The sequence below is a fragment of the Dama dama genome, chromosome 7 (assembly GCF_033118175.1).
Source record: "Dama dama isolate Ldn47 chromosome 7, ASM3311817v1, whole genome shotgun sequence".
Taxonomy (NCBI): domain Eukaryota; kingdom Metazoa; phylum Chordata; class Mammalia; order Artiodactyla; family Cervidae; genus Dama; species Dama dama.
In genome coordinates this window covers 20537297-20562005 of record NC_083687.1, presented here as the reverse complement: position 1 = coordinate 20562005, position 24709 = coordinate 20537297, and the positions used below count along the sequence as shown (strand labels likewise).

The 24709-nt window shown below is 40.1% G+C and overlaps 1 protein-coding gene across 4 annotated transcripts in view; it reads left to right on the top strand.

Annotated features, from left to right (window-relative positions):
- The window catches only part of SUPT3H (SPT3 homolog, SAGA and STAGA complex component), a 375450-nt gene extending 354677 nt beyond the window's left edge, over positions 1-20773 (top strand). For all 4 annotated transcript variants that reach the window (XM_061146853.1, XM_061146855.1, XM_061146854.1 and 1 more), the window contains one exon: positions 19420-20773. In XM_061146853.1, coding sequence (XP_061002836.1) covers positions 19420-19461 — 42 coding nt within the window. In that variant the 3' untranslated portion in view covers positions 19462-20773. The remainder of the gene's footprint in view (positions 1-19419) is intronic.
- Positions 20774-24709: the final 3936 nt, after the last annotated feature.

The following is a 24709-nucleotide window of genomic DNA, read 5'->3' as shown; positions in this document are numbered from 1 at the left end:
TTGGTGTTCTTTGGTTTGTAGATGTCTCCAGTCTCCGCTTCTGTCTTCACATGGTATCCTCCCTTTATTTAAGAAAATTTACTCTGCCTTTTTTTTAAATTAATCACAAATATATTATAAAATATATGTGAGAAATAAAAATTATCAATCTGTAAAATAATTAGTGTGAAATAAATTAATTCATAAGTGTCCATCAGTATTGGTTTTCTTTACATGACGACTACCCAAGTTTACATGGGATTTACTTACTTACCAAATATTTATTGAGCTTCTAAATATGAGACATTATGGGATCTACAGTAATAATGACCAAAACACAGTTTGAAAGGTAGGAGTTATTCATATAATGAATTAAATTAGCATTCTCAAATAGAAATATGTATAATTAGAGAATTATAATCCAAGTGCTTCTAGAGTTGAAAATACGCATTTCAATGAACATACATTTGTTAAAAGTTAAAATTCTCCAAGCATATGATTTCATGTTGTTTTAGCTATAACTTTTTCTTAGGGATGGTCTCCTGTACAATGTCACAAACCTCCGTCCATAGTTCTTCAGGCACTGTATAAGATCTGATCCCTTGAATCTGTCTCTCACTTCCACTGTATAAGCATAAGGGATTTGATTTAGGTCATACCTGAATGGTCTACTGGTTTTCCCTACTTTGTTCAATTTTAGTCTGAATTTGGCAGTAAGGAGTTCATGATCTGAGCCACAGTCAGCTCCTGGTCTTGTTTTCCTGACTGTATAGAGCTTCTCCATTTATCAGTCTGATTTCGGTATTGACCATCTTGTGATGTCCATGTGTAGAGTCTTCTCTTGTGTTGTTGGAAGAGGGTGTCTGCTATGACCAGTGCATTCTCTTGGCAAAATTCTGTTAGCCTTTGCCCTGCCCCATTCTGTACTCCAAGGCCAAATTTGCCTCTTACTCCAGGTGTTTCTTGACTTCCTACTTTTGCATTCCAGTCCCCTATAATGAAAAGGACATCTTTTTTGTGTGTTAGTTCTAGAAGGTCTTGTAGGTCTTCATAGAACTGTTGAACTTCAGCTTCTTCAGCGTTACTGGTCAGGGCGTAGACTCCGATTACCATGATATTGAATGGTTTGCCTTGGAAATGAACAGAGATCATTCTGTCATTTTTGAGGTTGCATCCAAGTACTGCATTTTGGACTCTTGTTGACTATGATGGCTACTCTATTTCTTCTAAGGAATTCTTGCCCACAGTAGTAGATATAATGGTCATCTGAGTTAAATTCACCATTCCAGTCCATTTTAGTTCGCTGATTTCTAAAATGTCAACGTTCACTCTTGCCATCTCCTGTTTGACCACTTCCAATTTGCCTTGATTCATGGACCTAACATTCCAGGTTCCTGTGCAGTATTGCTGTTTCCAGCATTGGACTTTGCTTTTATCACCAGTCACACCCACAACTGGGTGTTGTTTTTGCTTTGGCTCCGTCTCTTCATTCTTTCTGGAGTTCTTTCTCCACTGATCTCCAGGAGCATACTGGGCACCTACCGACCTGGGGAGTTCCTCTTTCAGTGTCCTATTTTTACTTTGCAACAATTAGGTCCATCTAGTCAAAGCTATGGCTTTTCCAGTAGTCATGTGATTATGAGAGTTGGACCATAAAGAAAACTGAGCACCAAAGAATTGATGCTTTTCAACTGTGGTATTAGAGAAGACTCTTGAGAGTCCCTTGGACTGCAAGGAGATCCTACCAGTCCATCCTAAAGGAAATCAGTCCTGAATATTCACTGGAAGGACTGATGCTGAAGCTGAAACTCCAATACTTTGGCCACCTGATGCAAAGAACTGAATCATTTGAAAAGACCCTAATGCTGGGAAAGATTGAAGGTGGGAGGAGAAGAATATGACAGAGGATGAGACGGTTGGATGGCATCACTGACTCAATGGACATGCTGCTACTGCTGCTGCTAAGTCGCTTCAGCCATGTCCAACTCTGTGCGACCCCATAGACGGCAGCCCATCAGGCTCCTCTGTCCCTGGGATTCTCCAGGCAAGAACACTGGAGGGGGTTGCCATTTCCTTCTCCAATGCATGCATGCATGCTAAGTCGTTTCAGTTGTGTCCGACTCTGTGCCACCCTATGGACAGCAGCCCACCAGGCTCCTCTGTCCACAGGATTCTTTAGGCAAGAATACTGGAGTGGGTTGCCATTGAGATTGAGTAAACTCCGGGAGTTGGTAATGGACAGGGAGGCCTGGCGTGCTGCAGTTCATGGGGTTGCAGAGTCGGACATGACTGAGCGACTGAACTGAACTGAACTGACAGCTATAACTGGAATAATAATACATGTTGAATATAAATGCAAACACCCTTACCCTTACATAAGGCTTCACATTTTACCAAACACTTTCATATATATTACCATAGCCAAAATTTCCAAGTCTCTCTTCTCCAAAGTTAGATTACAACATTATGTTTTAAGGTATTACAACCTTGCTTGACTTTTTTTTTCATTTTAAGTTTGACTCTTTATTATAACCATATAATTATGTTTATATGAAGAATTGGAAAGAAGGCATAGTCTCCACATGTTCATTTCGGCCTGTGTGGCTAAATGGCTTATAACAGTCAGTGCGTGAAAATGGCCTAGATTGAATAAATTAGCAAAATCACAAAAGGAAACCACTGTAGGAAATAGTTTTACACATGTAATTGCTGAAATCCTCTAGCGAATGTGTCAGTCTGTACTAACTAAATAAATTTGTTTATAGACATGTTCTGTATTAGCTTCCACTCTTTCACAGCCCTTTGCCAAGCAAAATCCCACTAGAAGTAGGATGTTCACACCCGAGTAGGAGTTTCTTGGATAAATATTTTTACTATATGGAGACCAAAACCACTTCTACAAATTTCAGACTTTGATTGAAATACTATATTTCTTTAGCTTTTTTTCCCTCCCATCTTTTCTCCTGGCAGCTATTCATGCATTAGCTTACCTCCCCTCACCTCCCACGGCTATGGGGAACAAGAAGAGGCCAGCCGCACACACTGGGGGCCAGTGGACCCTGGGAATGGTGGGGCCTGCCCACTCGGTCGCGGATACCACCACATGGACTAGACGGAGAGACAAAAACTCACGTGCAAAAGGGCTTTCCCTTCCTTCTCCTAAATCCTGGTTGAAATGATTCATTGAATTAATTTCAATGTAAAGATTATGTATCCCGAGGCTTTACTTTATAGAATGCCTGCTTACATTCCATTGGAGTGCTCAACGAATAGAATACATAAAGGTAGAATTCATTCAGCCTTTCCTAAAGAAATCATGGTTAAGAGTTCTTGAAATAATGACAGCCATAGTCTTTTGGAAGGATGTCTCTGATCTCAACTTTCGCCAACAAGAATCTCAACTAATGTCTTCATTCCCTGGTCCAGGATTGGTGCTAAATTTTTCACAGGCCTTCTGAAGGCCTGTTTTTAATTTGTCTGGTGACTAGTAAAACAAATATGTTTTATTAATAAATAACTAATAAAACAAATAAGACAAAATGTTTTCTGATAAAGTATTTTTATGGTAATAACTGTTTAAAGTGAAATTAAGAACATTTTTTTAATGTGCTAAACCTAAACCTTCTCAGTATTTTTAACAATATGACCAGTAAACAGCAGAGTCGAACAACGGTGGAATAGGACTCATCTGGGCCAGCGCAGTATTCTAGTTACTGTGACCCAAATAGCCTGCCAGGCTACTCCATCCTTGGAATTTTCCAGGCAAGAACACTGGAGTGGGTTGCCATCTTCTCCTCCAGGGGATATTCCTGACCCAGGAATCGAACATGCATCTCTCCTGCATTGGCAGGCAGGTTCTTTACCACTAGTGCCACCTGGGAATCCCCAAATAGCTTACCTTTTAGGGTTTATTAGAATAACGCCAAATAACATGAGCACTGTCACTGCTGTAGAAATTATATATCTGACTTGGAATGATTCCATACCTCAGGAGATTTAATCATTTAATATGCTAGCTCTCTTCAAATTAATCTTTCACACTAGAGAACACACTTTGGTTATTTATGATACTTGAAGGTAATTTTTTTTTAATGGCTGAGGTAGACTGTAAATGTCTGTGGCAAATTCCACTAACACAACTCCATTATAGAAATATGGTAATTAATATGTACAAAAGTATGTTCATAGTGCCTCACACACTTAAGTAGGGAAGGAGACACAAAGGCGTGGAGAAGGCGTGCCTGTCATTGTCAAGTCAGTACACAGCAGTTCAAGTTTTTTTTATATTTTTTGATATATAGTTGATTTACAGTGTTTTCAAGTGTACAACAAGGTGATTCAGTTATATTCTTTTTCAGATGCTTTTCCACTATAGGTTAAGGTATTTGAATATATTTCCCTGTGCTATACAGTGGATCCTTACTGTTGACCTTATATATAGTGCTGTATCCACCACTCTCTAATTCCTAGTTGAACCCGCCCCACTTTCTCCTTTGGTAACTGTGTTTGTTTCCTATGCCTGTGAGTCCATTTCTGCTTTGTAAATAAGTTCATTTGTATCATTTCTTTAGATTGTACATAGAAGTGATATATGATATTTGTCTTTGGTTTATTTCACATACTATGATAATCTCTAGGTTCATCCATATTGCTGCAAATGGCATTATTTCATTCTTTTTATGCCTGAGTAGTATTCCATTGTGTGTGTATACACACACACACACGTCTTTTTTATCTGTTCATCTGTTGCTGGACATTTAGGTTGCTTCCTTGTCTTGTTTGCTGTGAATAACGCTGCTGTGAACATTGGGGTGCGTGTATCTTTTCCAGTTAGAGTTTTCATCTTTTCCGGATGTATGCCCTGGAGTGGGATTGCTAGATCACATAGAGTTTTCCTCTTTTCCGGATGTATGCCCTGGAGTAGGACTGCTAGATCACATAGAGTTTTCCTCTTTTCCGGATGTATGCCCTGGAGTAGGACTGCTAGATCACATAGAGTTTTCCTCTTTTCCGGATGTATGCCCTGGAGTAGGACTGCTAGATCACATAGAGTTTTCCTCTTTTCTGGATGTATGCCCTGGAGTAGGATTGCTAGATCACATGGTAACTGTTTTTAGTTTTTAAGGAACCCCCATGCTGTTCTCCATAGTGACTGCACCGATTTACTTACTCCTCCACTGTTCTTTCTTTCTTTATACCCAAGTTTCTGAACTGTATCTAGAAACTTCCTCTTAACATTTTCCTATAAGCAAGGAACTACTAGAAAGTAATCCCATCAGATTTTGTTTGTGTGAGAAGATCTTTATTTCTCCTTTATTTATCTTCTTGGTGTTCCCTGAGCTCCCCGGGTCTATGGTCTGATGTCTAACATTAATTTGGGAAAAATCTAGGTCATCATTTAAAAAAATATTTCTTCTTTTCTTTTTTTTCTTCTTCTAATATTCCTGCTGTGCATATGTTATACCATTTGTAGCTGTCTCATAGTTTTTTAATATTTTATTCTGTGTTTTCTGGTTTTTTTCACTCTTTGCTTTCTCAGTTTTGGAGGTTTCTAGTATACTGTCCTCAAATTCAGAGCTTATTTACTCAGTCTTATTCAGTCTCCTAATAAACCCATCAGAGGCATTCTTCATTTCTGTTACAATGGAGTTTTTATATCTAGCATTTCTTTTTTACTTTTTCTTAAAATTTCCATTATTGCTTGCATTGCCCTTCTGTTCTTAAGTGGTGTCTACCTTATCCATTAGAGCCTTTAGCATCCTAATCGTTGTTGGTGTTGTTGTTCAGTTGCTAAGAGTCACGTCCAACTCTTTGCAACCCCATGGACTGCAGCACACTAGGCTTCCCTGTCCTTCACTGTCTCCTGAAGTCTGCTCAAATTTATGCCCATTGAGTCAGTGATGCCATCCAACCGTCTCATTCATAGTTGTTATAAATTCCCAGTCTGTTAATTCCAACATGCCAGTCATAAATGGGTCTGGTTCTGATGCTTGCCGTGTTCTTCAAACTGTTTTTTTGCCTTTTATTATACCTTGTAATTTTGTCTTAGTAGCCAGACATGATGTACTGGGTTAAAGGAACTGCTGTGAAAATAGGCCTTTATTATTGTGATGGTAAACTGTGGACGAAGGGGGACATTCCCTACAACTGTGAGGTCGTAGTCTTATAGTGAGCCTGTGCCTCTCGACTCTGAACTTCACGAATGCTTTTCGGTGTCCCAAGACACCCACCAAACTGTTAGACAGAATGACTGCGGGGGACTGAAGTTGGGTATTTCCCTTTGCCCAGGTCAGTTAGACTCTTAAAAAACTTCTGATTAAATTATTTCTCTTGTACTTAGACCTTATTAAGAAGAACATAATGCTTTGGTGTATTTCAAAATGTTTTTACCCCTCTCCCTGCCGGAAGCATGAAGCGGTTTTTCTGTGATCATCACTGTGAGAACCTAGTTGAGCTCCAGGAGCTAAAACTCACAGAAGTGTGGTTCCCTTCCCCATCCCCCAGCCGCCCCCCAACCCCATCCCCACCCCCGCGGGGTCTGAGTCCCCCTGGAGTTTTAGCTCCCAGGTTTGTCCAGGCTGAGCTTCCAGCAGTTTGTCAGTTACAGTTCAGTTTCCCCTACCCCAGCACTGGTTCCCCACAGAGGTTTTTGCTTGTAGATCTCTGCTCCATTAAGTTGTGACTCTTTGTCTGTTTTAAGGGCAGGCAAAGAGTCTGTGTGTCTGCTTGCCCTGTGACTTCACTTCTCCTTTGGATCTAAGAGTTCTTCATTTTTCACTTTGTTCAACTTTCACTTGAATAAACAAGGACAGGGTGGCAACTTCCAGACTTCTTCCATGCTGGATCAGAAACCGGAAGTCGTCCAATCCTTCCAGTTTGATGTAGAGTTTATATCAGGCTCTAAAGCAGTGATTCAAGAGAATTGGTTGAACCTTTATATAACATGAGCATTTCTTACCTGAATTTTGATAAACCCTTCAGTGGTAAGTGGTGTGGGTTGGTGTCTTGGATCTAATATATATTGTGACAAGCATAGCCTATAGACTGGCATTTGGAAATAAGTCAGGCTCTCTCTCCTCTGGGTCTTCACCTAGAACATTTTTCTGTCCTGCTGCCCTTTCACCACTCATCCCCAGCTTGTCCTTCAAGAAACATTGTTGATCACCACCCACCTGTACTGTCCTCTTTTATGGTCCCCATTATACTATTCTCATTTTGTAATTCCCATTACCTTTGTCATTTTTCATTCAATATGTCTGCCCCATTAGACTGTTCAACGTGAAGAGCAGGAGCCACTTCTATGATCACTGCTGTATACACTGCATCTTGCAATCTATGTTATTAAACGAATGAATGACAATAGGTTCCTACAAAAATATACCTTCTCAGGTGGCCACCACAGTGATTTGCACTGTTAATGACTGTGTCCTGATAGTTCTATGTTGTAGTTTTATTATTCATTCTCTTCTAAAAATTCTTGAGAACTTTAATTATAATTGTTTACTGTTCTAAATCAGTGTCTTGACCATTGGTAAACAGCTGTTGCTATTCATGTACTTATTCCTCATGTTGTATTTTTTGACATAGCAAAGGCCACTGAGGCAGTCTTTTCTTTTAATTTTTATTATATCGTTGTTGACAAGTTTGAAAATGGAAAATACAATTGAGTAACATTGTCACCCAGCCAAGACTGTTAAAACATTATTTTATACTACTGTAAGCTTTGTAGTAATAGAATGTTGGAACTTAAAATGTTTAGATGCAACAAAACAATTCAACAGTGTTGTTTTAGATGACTTGGATTCTATTTTTCTGGCACACAACGCAGTTGGCTCCATTGATGCAAAAGGTTTTACTCCTGGCAGATAACAGTAATGAGAAGCCCAGAAATGTTCCCAGTGGGAACTGAGAACTAACATCAGAGTAATTCTGTGCAGCATTGCTTATGACTGAATTATCAAGGTCAGTAATTTATTTTTCCTACTAATTGCTGCTGACGATTATCTGGTGAAATGATAAGCATTTAGTCTAAACCTAATTTTTTTGGAGCTGACAATATCTCAGCCCCTGCTATTATGGTGAATACATGTTAGCATTTCTCATTGTTCAGAGAAAACTAAGCTATTTGCAAATCAAATGCATTCATTCATTAGGTGATTGTCTATTGAGAACCTACATATATGTTGTGCATTGAATTGTACCCTGGACATACAGAAACAAATAAAATAGCAACTTCCTGCCTTCTGGAGAGCTTTGAATCAAACAAGAAAAACAAGAATTAACTGTTGTTATACTGAGCACCTCTCTCCCCCACCCTGCCTGCCATGGGGATTTTGATGACTAACTTCTGCCAATTTGGCAATGTTTATACATAACATCAGAGAAGGCAATGGCACCCCACTCCAGTACTCTTGCCTGGAAAATCCCTTGGACGGAGGAGCCTGGTAGGCTGCAGTCCATGGGGTCGCTACAAGTCGGACCCAACTGAGCGACTTCCCTTTCACTTTTCACTTTCATACATTGGAGAAGGAAATGGCAACCCACTCCAGTGTTCTTGCCTGGAGAATCCCAGGGACGGGGGAGCCTGGTGGGCTTCTGTCTATGGGGTCGCACAGAGTTGGACACGACTGAGACGACTTAGCAGCAGCAGCAGTATACATAACATGTGTCTACAGCTTGGAATAGTTTGGAAATTTGTTTTAATTGTTTATAATTTAGGTGGAAGGAAAAAAAAAGCTTAATATTATTGCCATTAAATTATTACTAACATAAATGTATTCAAGCGCATACAATATCATGGAAAGAATAGTTTAAGCATAGAAATGGTGCACTTCTATTTAGACTCTTATAAAGTTGCTAAAAATAACATTCACAAAGCTTTTCTCTAAAATACAGTGCTGTTTGCATCAACCATGTAATTACTTTGCTCAATGACAGCAAAGAAATTAACACATCTCTCATATAATTTGATTGAGATGACTTGGGCAATTAGAAATGGTAATTTTTAATAATTAATTTTAATTGAGAGATGTTTATATCCAGAATGCTGAAATAACTTTTAAGAAGAATATGATACAGACTTAGAGAAAAACATGCATAAAATGACACGTTCCATAAGATTTATAGGCTCACAGTTACTTGGAATAGAATGGAAGTTAATGCTATGTCTTTTTCCCATTGTGCCAGCCAGAGAAGACCTCTTATTTAGAGGGCAGGGCTCCCTCCACTGTCTTAAATCAAGGCTCTGCTGTCTGACAAACTGCCCTCCATGATTTTCACAGGATATTTATAACATGGGGAAGTACTCAAAAAAGGAAAATGTTTAATGAAGAGCTTTGCATATTACAGTGCTATACATCATATGGTTCAATTTAGATTCTCTGAAATTTATCAGAGTTAGAATGAAATTATCAAAAGGGAGAAAGTCACATGGCATTGGTACAAACAAGATGTGCCTATTTGTATTTATGTTTGCTAATGAAATTCAGCCATGATCCCCACTTTGATTTTAAGAGTCTCAGACCACCATTCAGTTTTATTCATTGTAATTAAATCTCTTACCCACACGCAGGGCAGCAAGAAAAGGGGGCATATTTTATCTTTTAAAGAGCTATTACACAGCTTTGATATGAAGCTCCAGGGGTTCAACGATTTATAGTATTAAAGCAAACCAAGATGCCTTGCAGGGCAGAGTCACCTCCTTCAGCAAATGAAGAAGCTGGGAGGGAGCTTGGACTCTGAATCCAGTAACCCCACAGAGGGCAGGGCTGAATTGGGGCTGATGGGGGCCATGGAATCTGAAACAACTTGGTGTAGCCTCCAGTGTTGCTGCCAGAAGAGAGATAGAAAAAGGGAGATAAAAGCACGGTTGGTTTTGACAGTAACTTGGGAGTGAGGTGGGCTAATGTAGCTATCTTGTGAAACAGCATTTTTATACCTGAAATTCAGAGACGAAAATACCTTCCCATCCCCCACTCAACTGAATATTCCAATAAATGGAACACTTAGATTAACTTCATTAGTAAAGACTAGGGAAAGCCTGTGGGCTTCCCCAGTGGCTGAGTGATAAAGAATCTACCTGTAATGCAAGAGCCACAGGAGATGCAGATTCGATCCCTGGGTGGGGAAGAGCCCCTGGAGGAGGAAATGGCAACCCACTCCAGTATCCTTGCCTGGAGAATCCCATGGACAGAGGAGCCTGGTGGACTACAGTTCATAGAATCACAGAAAGTCGGATACGACTTGAAGCAACTTAGCATGCATGTGGGGAAAGTCTGTTGCTTTCAGTTCACCCCACTGCCTCCCCCACCACATCCTCCAGCCAAGCCAAGCCAGTAGAACCTCTGCCCTTGGTACCCTCTGCATCCCCATGGAGCAGAAGAGAGCTCTTGAGAAACCACCAGGCCCTTGGTAACCAGGGCGGCTCCTGTGGCCCGCAAATCATCCAAAATGCAGAGTCTACCCTACATTTAGTTAATTGGGAGTTAACAGTAGTTTGGGAAAGGGTGAATGTAGGCTCCAAATCTTTTTATTGTCCTTTCTCTCCTGGATTTAGCCCAAATTGGCCAACTCCAAACCAACCCAGGCAGGCCACATTGTATGAAAGTGAAAGTGAAGTCGCTCAGTTGTGTCCGACTCTTTGCAACCCCATGGGACTGTAGCCTACCAGGCTCCTCAGTCCATGGAATTTTCCAGGCAAGAGTACTGGAGTGGGTTGCCATTCCCTTCTCCAGGGGGTCTTCCCAACCCAGGGATTGAACCCAGGTCTCCCACATTGCAGGCAGACGCTTTACCGTCTGAGCCACCAGGGCTTGACCCTAAACCAGACGCTGAGCACAGACTTATTAGAAAGACTTGAGCGCAAATAAATGGTGCGTCATTCCCGTAAAGGCTCTAAAGGTGCGTGCTTTTGCCACAGAACCTTTCAGTCAGGTTGATCTTAATTATTTTGAGAGTTCATGTATTTATCAAAACTATTATTGGGGGCACTTGGGGATATTAAGTGATTTTCCAAAGGAGAGCTAATCAGATAGCCGAAGAGGCAGGCATAGAACTAAAAGCTCATCATGGCGTGTCTTGTTCTAACTACTTGGCTGTCCTGTTTTGGACAATGGAGTCCTTCCCTCCCTCCATCCCCTTCACTTTTGTTCTGCTCCCAAGGATTCTTTATCTGGAAAAACAATTATTCCCCCGATATCTGTTTTCCCCATTAAGGTCAGAGAAGCTGAACATGCAGCTTTGGGCAGAATGAGAACCATCCTAGGTTCTCTCCCACATGACCACAGAGCTGTGTGTCTCTCTCTGGGCAGTAGTCTTTTCATCTGTTAGATTAGGAATTGGACTAGAGGAGTTCTCAAAGATACTTTCCGATTCCAAAGTTTTATTGTTCCTTGATTTTAGATGTAAGCAAAAGATTTGTTCAACGTGGTTTAGTAGGCTTACTTTCCAAATCCCTCTGCCATTATGGAATTAAACGTGGTGTGGCGGGCTGCAGGGCTGCGCTCCCTCATAGCAACATCCCAGCTTCTGGGAAGGAGAAGAACAGTGACTGGTCTGCACGTGGCCCACAATCAGAAGTGAGCGAGCAGCAGGTAGCCCGTCTGCTATCTTCATAAGAGGCACGTCTGAAAACCTCAGTTTTTTTTTTATTTTGTATTGCGGTATAATAGATTAACAAACAAGGTTGTGATAGTTTCAGGTGAACAATGAAGGGACTCAGCCATAAGCACACTTGATCCATCCTCCCCCAAACCCCCCTCCCGTCCAGGCCGCCACAAAACACTGAGCGGAGTTCCCTGTGTTCTACAGTAGGTCCACGTTGGTTATCCATTTTAAATGTAGCAGGTAAAGACCTTAGTTTCTATTACTTCTGTATTAAATGCTAAGATTAGGATTCCCATTATGAAATACTGTTTAATGTGTAATCGTGACAGACTGAGAGAGTTCTCTATTTGTTGACAAAACCGCTTTGGAGTCCTATTCATGGTGTACCTACCCCACCGTCGTTCTCAGCCCTCGTTGTGCATCCAGGTCCCGGGGATTGCTTTCTTTTTCTTTTTCACAATGTACTTATTTACTTGGTTGCCTCGGGCCTTAGTTGCGGCACGTGGGATCTTTTGTTGTGGGGTACAGGCTCCGTCGTTGCGGCCTGTGGCCTTAGTTGTACCAGGGCATGTGGGATCTTTGTTCCTCGACCAGGGGTTGAACCCACGTTCCCCTGCATCGCCAAGTGGATTCTTAACCACTGGACCACCAGGAAAGTCCCTGGATTGCTTTTAAACCATTCCAAACCCAAGCTCCACTCAGACCAATAGACTTTAAAGAAGTGAAGCCAGAGTATCTGTTATTTTTGTAAAGCTCCCCCAAGTTATTTGGAAGCACAGTGTTTTTATTATTATTATTATATATTAACCTTTAAATTAGTCTGGAAAATAAGCACTAGTTGAGAGTGCCTCCAAAACTGAAGATGATTTAGATTCAGGTCCCATCTCTGCACTCCAAGGATTGTGCCAAGCTAATCTAGCTTAAATCTTTGAAGTACAGTTTTAATTTAAGTGACCTTTAGCAAGACTTGAGTTTGTTAGGACTAGGAGAATAGATATGTCTACAGTAATCTAGATGGAATAAATTAAGCTAGATTGGGGGGGGGCGTTGTTTTCTTTTATTTAGTGTAAGACAATGGTATAATGAAAAGAATACAGCTCTTGGTTTTGAATCCTAAATTTACTGACCACTCACTAGACATATCACTTTAAAAAGGAGAATAGGTAACAACAACCCTTTATGCAAAACAGAAAAAGAGACACAGAAGTACAGAACAGACTTTTGAACTCTGTGGGAGAAGGTGAGGGTGGGATGTTGCGAAAGAACAGCATGTATATTATCTATGGTGAAACAGGTCACCAGCCCAGGTGGGATGCATGAGACAAGTGCTCGGGCCTGGTGCACTGGGAAGACCCAGAGGAATCGGGTGGAGAGGGAGGTGGGAGGGGGGATCGGGATGGGGAATACGTGTAAATCTATTGCTGATTCATGTCAATGTATGACAAAACCCACTGAAAAAATAAATAAATAAATTTAAAAAAAAAATAAAAAGGAGAATAATAAGACCTTTCTTTTTCATCGTTGTGGTAATGCTAAATTAGATATGGACATGAAAGTATTGAATACTTCATAAGCCAATTTTAAAAAGTATAGTAATTTTTTTAATATTTGCCCCCTCCCCCGCTTTAAGAACTATACAAATCTCATGCCTTTTATTTGAAGTTAAATATTGTGATTAAAAGTAGAAGAGCAAACAAAAAAACTGCCTTATTTTTTTTCCCCACTCTTGAGAATGACCTCTCAACGCCTTTTACTTGTGGTGGTTAAACCAGTAACGTTCAGTTGGAAGCTTTGCTGACTGCAGGAGCTGTCTTACTTATCTTCGAGTCCTTTGTACCACAAGCACAAAGTGGATAACACAGAGTTGGAACTCAATAAAGAGTTGCTAAAATCAAATTCTGCAAATTTATAAGAATTCAGATAATAGAACAAAAATCTTCTGTCTTAGACCTTTGAAAAATGAAGTATTTAAGAGTGAATTTGAGACCTGCTCTAATGAGATTTCCCCCCCCCCATTTTTTTCCAGCTTTATTGAGGGATAATTGAAACATATAAGGTTATATAACATATAAGGCTAGGTTTATTTAAAATCTTCCTTTTGTCTTAATGTAGCCATTTTTCACTATAAACTTGTCTCTTAGAACTGCTTCTGCTGCATCCCATAAGTTTTGGTATATTGTAGGGCTTTTTTTGTTGTTTGTCTTGAAATTTTTGTATTTCCCTTTTGACTTTTTTGTTGACCCATTGCTTATCCATGTGGGTGGGTTTTTTTTAATTTCTACATATTTGTGAATTTTCTAGCTTTCCTCCTATCATTGATTTCTAGTTTCATTGTGTTTGGGAAATATGCTTCATAGCATTTCAGTGTTTTTAGGTTTGTTAAACCTTGTTTTGTGACTTAACATATGAGAGTTGACTATATTGTTTTGCTTAAATGATATCCCCTAATTTATACAGACTTTTATCACCCTTTTTTCATTCTTATTTCTTTTCTCCTCTTGATAATAAAAAAAAAAAAACTCTCTTCAAGTTGGCACATTCTTTTATTCTGTTTGATTGAGTCTGTTTTTGAAGCTCTCTCTTGCATTTTTCAGCTCCAAAATTTTTGTCTCACTCTTTTTTATGATTTCTTTATTGAACTTCTCATTCTGTTCGTGCATTGTTTTCTTGAGTTCACTGAGTTGAACTCAGACTACTCAGTCTGTTAGCTTTCTGACAGACAACTTAAATCTTACTATGCTTTCTCAAGATGATCATTTTGAATTCTTTTTCAAGTAACTCACAGATACCTATTTCTTTGGCCTTAGTCACAGGAAAATTACTGAGTTCCTTTGGTGGTGTTGTGTTTCCTTGCGTTTTCCTGTTTCTAGTAGCTTTGCATTGATACTCGCACATTTGAGGGAGCAGTCATCTCTTTCCTCCTTTTCAGACTGACTCTGGTAGAGAAGGATTTTCACCTGAAAGTGTCCTTGAGATCTCTGGCTGGATGGAGTTCAGCAGCTCTGATTCTGGGGAAAGCACAGTGGCATAGTCTCTAGGCAGCTCCATCAGCAGCTGAGGTCAACTTTGGCAAAGACTGTAGAGATCTGCAGTGGCCCAGACCACAGAGGTCCTGCCAGTGGCAGTGGAATCTACAGCTGTTGGGGTCTTCAATGGCAAAGGCTGCTGGGGGTCTTCCTTTTGTGCCTGTGGAAGGAATTTCTAGCCCAAGGGGTCCTTTTTGGTGCCAGATTTAGCACACTGGCAGTCGGTGGCAGTGGCGCCGGGGTTTGGAATCAGGCACATGGGGAAGTACCTTGGTCCTGGTGCACCAGTGCACGCGCAGTGATGCTGACCCCAGTGCCTGAGGTGTAGGCATGTGCACATCTTGCATGCAGCCAGGGTCTGAGTCCTCGGGACTCACCACAGTGATTCGTGGCCCCAGGATGGGGGGATACAGTAGTGGCACATACTGTGGGGTGCCAGGGTGCAGCAGCCGCACACCCTGGGGATGGGGGGTCAGAGTCCTGCCCCCGGCTCCAGGGCACAGGGTACAGAGCTGAGCAGCTTAGCCTCAGCAATGCCGGGTCAAAGCCGTGACTCAGGACCCAAAGGGTAGAACGCAGAGCTGTATCAGTGTAGCCCAATGATGGCAAGCAATGCCATGACTTAGGCCCCAGGAGTGGAACAGAAAGCAGCATGTGGGCCCCACTGATAGCTGCAGAACCCTGGAGGCAGGGTACAGAGAGCAGCAGCAGCTTCACCCCCATCAGCGGTGAGATGCTAGGGCATCGTGATGCCAGAGAGTGAGGCACAGGGGCGCAGGTCTCACTGCAGAGACGGCTCCAGCCCCAATGAGAAAATGCAGCAGTGGGGACTCCATGCAGCTCGATGACTGGGTTCTTTGTTGGTAAAGACGGTGGGGCTGCTCGGTAGCAAACGCTGCAAACGTCCACAACACTGGGGAGGGGAGGTTTGCAGGGAATCTCCTGCTTTCCTTTTCCTCTGAGGTGATATCCCTCCAAGGTGGGGTCCCTCTTTGCACTGAGCTACTCTGGACTGGGATGGGTGGATAATGCAAATAAAATGCTTCCTACACTTTTCTGTATGGTCATAATTTTTTGTTGTAATTCAGAGCTATTTTTTTTACTGTTTGTAGTTGTTTTGTTGGGGAAACAAGCTTTGGGACCTCCTAGTTTGCCATCTTGCTGATGTTAGTCCCCACAATGAAATTCTTATTTTATTTTACTTTAAAAAGCAGAATAAATCAGGAAGTGTAGTAGTGAGAATAAAGTGGAGGTCTGAACTGAAGGGGATACTTTATCTGTAATTAAAGTCTTACTAATTAGGCTCCTGGCACAAACAACACATATACACACAATCATATTCAACTTGGAACTGCAGGATATGCTTTGTAGCGTATTTATCTTCTTTTTGCTTAAGATATTTATTAACCTTTTCCTTTTTAATGTTAATTTGTATTCCTTAAAATGTGCAATTATGATGAACCATAAAAGCAGAAATAAACCAGTTTGGGATTTAAATGTTTTCCCTAGTTTGTTCATTGCCCATGCGCAGGCTTTTTAAATTCCTATTTTAAAGGTACACACTTATGAGTTAATATCCCATCAATGCCCAGTGCAGCAGGTAGAATCTGTGTCTGCTTATCCAGGTAGATTGAGCTTCCAGTAACAGGTCATAATTTGGAGCTGAATAAATAAAAAAGAGTGTCAAAAATGGGGAACTAACTTGATACTCAATTTTAGGAAAAAAGGCCTAAGAACTACAATTGGTCCTTAAAAAACATAAAAATACATATAATACATATATGTGGAAGTGTTAGTCGCTCAGTCGTGTCCAACTCTCTGTGTCCCCATGGACTTTAGCCTGCCAGGCTCCTGTCTGTGGAATTCTCCAGGCAAGAATACTGGAGGGGGTTGCCATTCCCTTCTGCAGGGGATCTTCCTGACTGAGGGATTGAACCTGGGGTCTCCTGCATTGCAGGCAGATTCTTTACCATCTGAGCCACCAGGGAAGCCACATACACACACACATACATACATACATACATATACACACACACACGTATATGTATGCATATATTCTTTGCTGGTACTTTGAGAGATACTAAAATATCTGAACTTTTCAATACATTTACATGGAAGCAAACAATTGTTTGCTTCTCCATGTAGTTGAGACCAGAGCTCTATTAAATCAGAAATGAAGCTTAAGTGGTATATAGCAAGTCAGAGCTGGTTTAAGGAGAGGGAGTCTGTGTTATTAATTAATTTATACTTTTCAGTAGTTGAGGAGGTCCTGGCTTTTTCTGGTCAAGGTCTGGGTTTTACTAAGAGTGTTGTAAATCGTTCACAATATCTAACAATAGAGAGTGAGTGTGACGCTGAGTGTTTCATGAGAACGTGGCCTCTGGAAGGCCCTCACACCAAGCAGTGTTTAAATTTAGTTTCAGCATTCGCAGCACAAATAGAGAGAAATTCACAGTTGACACAAAGATGAGTTGTCTCCATCCATCTTCCTTTCAAGTTGCTTACTCTGGAAGGGATGCCAAATCTGGGACGTTCCCATAATTGCCCTACACAGACAGACAACATACATCCTTTATACATCAAAAGGAAAAAGCAATGACTCAGGGTGGAGGACCCTAGGGGATTGGTTTGCTGAAATTGCTCTTTACTAATTACACATGCTTGTTTGTTCCTTCTTTATTTTAGAATTAGAATAGGAAGAACTTATTCCAGAAATCCGGGTCAGCTCTAAACTTTGGTTTTCTTATTAAACTTGAGGGCCTCTGTTATTCAGTGAGCCTGTCATCTTTTAGTTGTTTGCAAACAGTATTGATCAACTCACCTATGAAGGTGAAAAGAGAGCTTTTCAACACCGGGGTGAACCATTTCATATCACCCACCCTGGAAAGATTAAACTTGGTAATTTCTCAGGTGGGCTCAGCCAAAACTTTTGGTCTTCTCCTGAGCCAAGATTACTTTTTCAAGCAAGGCTCACCTCAACCATTTATGTTGAAGAGGAATCCAACTTTACTCCCAGGTCTGTTTATCTCCATGTAAACCACCCCTGGGCTTTAAATATTATGTTATGTTAAAGGTTGTCACAGTGGTTGTAAAACGTGAAATATCAAGGCTAAGAAGCAGAAAGTATCACTTTGGTGTGAGCCTCTCGAAGGCGGCCGTGGTGGAAGGGGCTATTTCAGGGCCTGAGGCTCTCCTGCCTGTGGTTGTGGGAAGACACCCTATCCGTTCCTGCAAGTTATTTGTGGTTCTCCAAGGAGCTCATTTTCCACTGTTCTCCCATGCATGGTCTTAGGAGTTCGAGTTGGAATTTTCTAGCCTTTGTTCGCACGTGTGCTTCAGTCCAAAAGTGCCCTATGACGCAGAAAGTCCAGTGGTAAGATGGAGCTCACAGAGAGAGCCCCAAAGAAGGGCTCTATCGGATCTGCCCGTTTTCTCATCCTTGATACGCCGATCCAGAGTGAACTATGTAACAGCCCACTAATGAAATTTCAACCAGGGCTCCCAAGCCTGACAACCATAGTAAATCCTGTGTAAGCAGGAGATTTGGAGGGAAGGTTTTGAAGCTAATTGAATTTTATGATTAAGAGAAAGTTATTCGGAAAACCATTTTGTTTCACCTCATGTTGGTAGAAGTCTTTCTCAAAAACTTGGTCTTTACCTTTCTTTTTTTCTGTATAATTAAAAGTAATCATTTTTTAGAATTAAACTCTTCTGCACATTCCTAACATTATCTTAATCATAAAAGCTTATTCTGTATTTCCTGTAAGATGGCTGTTGAAGGTAAATTTATTGGACTGAAAGTTTATATACTCCAGAACAGCCCCAGAATTATTAGCTTAAAAGAACAAAAAATTCATGATGTTATGAGGATTTGTCTTTTTCCCATTTTTCTGAAAATAAATTATAGAAAAATTCCATCTAATTGAGGGTTACAAATTCTCTGAAGGTGGCTGGTCCAAGTTTAACTAATGAAAACTATGGTGGTGAAAAGGAATTTTATTCCTAAATCCTGAATTTCAATTCTACTTCACTCTGTGTCTCATTGTGAGAGGCCCTGTGTGGCCCAATTCTTCCAATTCTGAAATGAAGAATATATCTCTTGGGATGAAATGTTACTTTCTTTATCGAGTATATCACATTATTATGCCATGTTACTTTCTTTACTGGAGTATATTACATTATTACAATTAGTATTTATTTTCCCATTTTTCTTTTATGGGTGTATTTTTATCCCATCATGAATATATATATATATATATATATATATATGCATAATAAAATTATGTAAGATTCAAGTTTTCTGTAATGCCTATAATGTACAGAACTCCTTAGAGAGCACCGTATTGGGCAAGGGGGCCTCTATTACTATCTGTTCCCATAGCTTTTTACTGAGACTATAAATTAGGCCTGGGAAGGATATAATGAGACAGTAATTTATAGACTATTAAGATACTTAGTTAGAAGTGATTCTTGGGCATGTCCAATAGAGAACACATGTTTCTAAAGGACAAACAGATTCAACACAACATGTCTTTGGCCTAACCAAGCCCAATCAATTAACAAAATGGGATGTCTTATTTTACATTTCTCCCACTCCCCTGAAATAGAGTCACTAACCACTTGTTAACCACACTGACTTTTTAACAGCGATTGCTAATGCTTGGCCACCAGTAACGTTCAGATGAAGCACCCAACTAGATTGTAGCCAGCAAAGTCCCAAAACAGGAAGAAAGTGCTTCTTGCTCTTTTGCCTTCTTTCCTGGTTTGACTTGATGTGATAATTCACTGCAGATTTCTTTTTCTTTGACAGAGTGCCTACCGCAGGAATGGGATGGCTTTTCTGGCCTGCTGATGTGACTGTGACTGTGACAACAGGAAAGGCAATGTTATATTAAGGTGATTTCTGTTCCCCTCCTTGGGCAAAATAAAATACAAGTTTACCTTCTCCACAGCCTTGGGAGTGGGCTGGTTTGTTGTGACTATCAACTGACTGACTCCAGCCCTTCTCCAGCCCCCTCAACACTTAGTCTTGTTTACTGGATGGGCCATTTAGCCAATTAATGGCAGGATGTTCAGGGTGGTGTGTAGGTGGACAAGAATGCAATTTTGCAATTTGAATTTGGAATAGAGCTGCTCTCAGCTCACATAACTTAAAAGCAGTGTCTTTTTTTTTTTTTTCTCAGTGTTTAGTCTGTGTTTTATTTGATGCATTTTGTAATCCAGGTTTGGGACAAAGGAAATAGAATTAAAAGGACAGTCACATTTCCCCTTGCACTGTCCCACCAACTCTACTTTCTGACATTTGGTGACTAGATTTTCATGTATTTTACAAATACATGTCCACCTTATGAACTCACACTAATCAAAGACCTGATAGGCCCGATGAACTGTCTGTTCCTATCTTTTCTTCCCTTCACCCCACATATTGTACATGTGTCATTCTTATGGTGTCTTCCCAACTTTCCAAGTATCTGCCTGTGGTGTGTTTTTTCAGTCATAGGACTCTTCCCGTCTTCATTTCTCTCCTTCCCCTGTCCCTCGGATCCCCAGGCCCACCCCTCACACACACCATACCCATTTAGAAGCCAAGCAGTTAGAATCAATGGAAGGGCAGCTGAGTGATCGGTTTTCTTGCTCCAGGGTGCTAGCACCTAGACTGAATGTGGGCTGGGCACCTCCCTGCTCTAGCAGCCGAGCTCCCCTTCTGACATCTATACTTTCTCCAACAAATGAGGAACTGTCACTCTTGGAAACAAACTCGAATATAGCAGTAATATACAGATCTTCATTCAACTTGAATTGCAAAAAAGGAAGTTATCTCTTTCATACTTGATGAGTTTTGCATAATTTTACTTTTACTGTGATTTCTACACACACTGAGACAGCTTTGTCAAGAATTAATAAAAAAAAGAAATGAGAAGTGTGAAAGATTTTCCTGCTGTGACCAGATCACAGCGAGGCTCAGCTAATGGGATTGTGCCACAATATTCACATTTGTGGACTATCATTTACCTGTTCTGTGTTAGTCCTTCTGGAAAAAATCTTCATGTCAAGAACAACAACAACAAAAAAGATGCAGATATATAATATCAAAAAATTGCCAAAGGGTTTTGATGTTCCATCTGTGATTGGTGAAATGTATGATTAAACTTTTCTTTTTATCATCATTCTTATTTTTCTTGGCGTCCCTAATCACAGAAAATTATAAGCTTGCAGTAAACATCCTAACTTTTTTAAATGACAGCATTTATTGTATTTGGTTTCTATGCCAGGCTTATAGATGTATAAAATCTTCAGGAGCTGATTTTTCACATCAAAATTCCTCCTCTCCCACATTATATATTTTAAAGTATGCACAAGGCAGAAAATATAAGGTTTAGGTTTTTTCCCCTTCATTTTATTCTACCTGATCTCCTTATAGTCCCAGAGAAGGAAGACTCAACGTACATTTCTCTCAGAAATATGACAGGTCTATGTTTTTGTTGGTCTGGCGTATGTTTGTCTATCTTGAACAGTCTGACAGGTAATTATTTATAAAATCTGGTTTTGCCCAGTAAGTCCATATAATAACCTTTCACTTTTCATCATAAGCCAATGAGCTGAATTTAGAATAAAACAAGGTCATTTATGTCTGTCCTGAACCAGCCTAGATGTCCCCATAATTGCTCAATATTAATATTTGTAATTCTTTTTTTTTCTTGTCTACACTTAGGTTCTTTTTCTGACTCTTTCCACAATGCTAAATTTGAAGTGAAATAAAATTTCCTTAAGCAGTGAGTATAGGGGGAAAAAAGATTTATAAAAGGAAAGTTTCAGAAATTGTGACTTAAATAAATTGTTATTTCAAGATTAAAATATTATGTGGAATCATAAAATGTCAGTGTAGAAGATGGTCTTGAAGATCATTGACTACATCCACTCATTTTACAGATGGAAAATGATAGCCTGGAGTGGGAAACTGACTTTCCCAAGGTCACTCATCAGTGGCTGTGACAGACCAGAGACCAGTCTTATACTCTGCCATTCTGGATTTGCCTTAGATGTTACCAAGACATGTCAGGGTTTTATGGCATGTTTATCTTAGACAGTAACCTAAACTTATTTTGTGAAAGTGTTGGTCACTCAGCCATGTCTGACTCTGCAACCCCATAAACTGTAGCCCACCAGGCTCCTCTGTCCATGGAATTTCCCAGGCAAGAATACTGGAGTGGGTTGCCATTTCCTTCACCGGGGGATCTTCCTAACTCAGGAATTGAACTTGTGATCTCCTGTCTTTTGCATCTCGGGCAGATTCTGAGTCATTGGAGAAGCCCCCAAACTCTTATTTTTTAAATTATTCTAATTATGGACATATTCTAAAGCACAAGTGTTAGATTAACATCTTCAGATGGGCTGTGATATTAATTAACTAATGTGTTATATGTCAGTTGTACATCAATTTTTAAAAGGAAGTCAGGCACATGAAAAGATGCTCAGCATTGCTAATTATTGGAGAAATATAAATCAGAACTACAATGAGGTATCACCTCACACTGGTCAGAATGGCCATCATCAAAATGTCTACAAACAATAAATGCTGGAGAGCATGTGGAGAAAAAAGAACCTTCGTACACTGTTGGTGGGAATGTAAATTAGTACAGCCACTAGGGAGAACACTCTGCAGGTTCCTTAAAAAACTAAAAATAGAGCTACCGTATGACCCATCAATCTGACTCTGGGGCCTATATCTGAAGAAAACCCTACTTCAAAAAGGTATGTGCACCCTAGTGTTCATTGCAGCACTGTTTACAATAACCAGGACATGGAAGCAATCTCAATGTCCATCGACAGATGAATGGATAAAGAAGATATGGTGCGTATATACAATGGAGTATTAGCCATAAAAAAAGAACAAAATGATGCATTTGCAGCAACATTGGATGGACCCAGGGATTATCACGTGTGCTGCCTTAGTTGCTCAGTTGTGTCCCGCTAGGCTCCTCTGTCCGTGGGGATCCTCCAGGAAGGAATACTGAAGTGAGTTGCCATGCCCTACTCCAGGCGATCGTCCCAACCCAGGGATCAAACCCAGGACTCGCGCGTTGCAGGATACTAAGTGAAATAAGTCACTTAGTAGACAAATGTCATGTGATATCATTTGCATGTGGAAGTAAAAAATCATACAAACGAATGTGTTTGCAAAACAGAAACAGACTCTCAGAAAACAAACTTACGGTTACCAAAAGGGAAAGATGGGGGGTAGTGGATAAATTAAGAGGTTGGGATTAACATATACACACTACATTATACAAAATAAATATAATCAGCAAGAACCTACTGTATAGCACAGGAAACTCTACTCAATACTCTCTAATGATCTATGTGGGAAAAGAATCTGAAAAAGAATAGATATATGTGTATGTATAACTGATTAACTTTGCTATATACCTGAAATTAACACAATGTTGTGAATTAACTATACTCCAACATAAAATGAAAAGTTAAAAAGTCAGACTCAATTGTAAATCAAATGGGAATATACAAAATGGTTTCTATTTTTGTAGCCCTGTGTTTAGAAGATGGAATTTGAAAATAAATAAATAAATCAGGTAAGTGAATAAATAACTTCTCTTATGGAAATTGATGCTGCCTTACAAACATGAGGATAAAAGAAATAGAAATATTTCTTCCTTCGATCCCTTAGAAAACTAGGAATAAAACTACCATATAACTCAGCAATCTTATTACTAGGCATATACCCCAAGGAAACCAAAATTGAAAAAGACATATGTACCCCAGTGTTCACTGTAGCACTATTTATAATAGCTGAGACATGGAAGCACCCTAGATGTCCATCGACAGCTGAATGGATAAAGAAACTGGTACATATACACAATGGAATATTACTCAGCCACGAAAATAAACGTATTTGAGTCAGTTCTAATGAGGTGGATGAACCTAGAGCCTGTTATACAAGTGAAGTGAGTCAGAAAGAGAAAAGCATATTGTATAGTAACACATACATATGGAATCTAGAAAGACCCATCGATGAACCTATTTGCAGGGCAGCAATTAGGGACTTCCCTGTGGCTCAGAGGGTAGAGTCTGCCTGCAATGCGGGAGAGCCGGGTTCGATCCCTGGGTTGGGAAGATCCCCTGGAGAAGGAAATGGCAACCCACTCTAGTATTCTTGCCTGGAAAATCTCATGGACGGAGGAGTCTGGCAGGCTATAGTCCATGGGGTCACAAAAAGTCGGGCACGACCGAGCGACTTCACTTCACTTCAGGGGAATGTAAACATAGAAAAGAGACTTACGGACCTGGGGGAGGGTGCAGGGAGGAAGGATGGAGGGACACATGGAGAGAGTAAGGTGGGGACATATACACTGCTGTGTAACCTAGATAGCCAATGAGAATTTGCTGTAAAATTCAGGAAACTCAAACCAGGGCTCTATAACAACCTGGAAGAGTGGGATTGGGTGGCAGGTGGAAGGGAAGTTCAAGAGGGAGGAGACACATGTATACCTATGACTGATTTGTGTTGATATATGTTAGGAACCAACACAGTATTATGCAGCAGTTATCCCACAATTAAAAATAAATTTTTTAAAAAAATAAATATTTCTCCCTTCACCTGAATTTGGAAATGCAATTTTCTAAACATGCCATTTTGAGGATATGTCATTAACCTGCTGTCTGCACGTATTGCAATAGTTGAGATTCAAAAATAATGTTCCAGTTTTAGAGGCAAGAGTTGTTATTTAAAAACCATCAGAAGCATAACTATTTTTAATGGTCTATATAATTTCTGTATTTGGGACGAATTCCTCATTTGTTACTCTGTGTTGTTTGTTCCTATAAAATAATTAACAATCCACTTTTAATGCTTTTACCATGTAGAGGACAGATAAACATAACTGGTAATTCTTGGTCTGAGAGTAAACAAGTTTACGTGTCTAGAAATTATAAAATTTAATTTTATGAAAAAAAATTTATATAGTTCCCAAATCAGGCATTTCTTTCCAGTTCATATAACCCCTTATGTAAAACTGAGTCACTACAGAGAAAATATTCCCTCATCTGCCCTCCTGGAATTTAGATAGAACCTTCCCAAGTTGCAT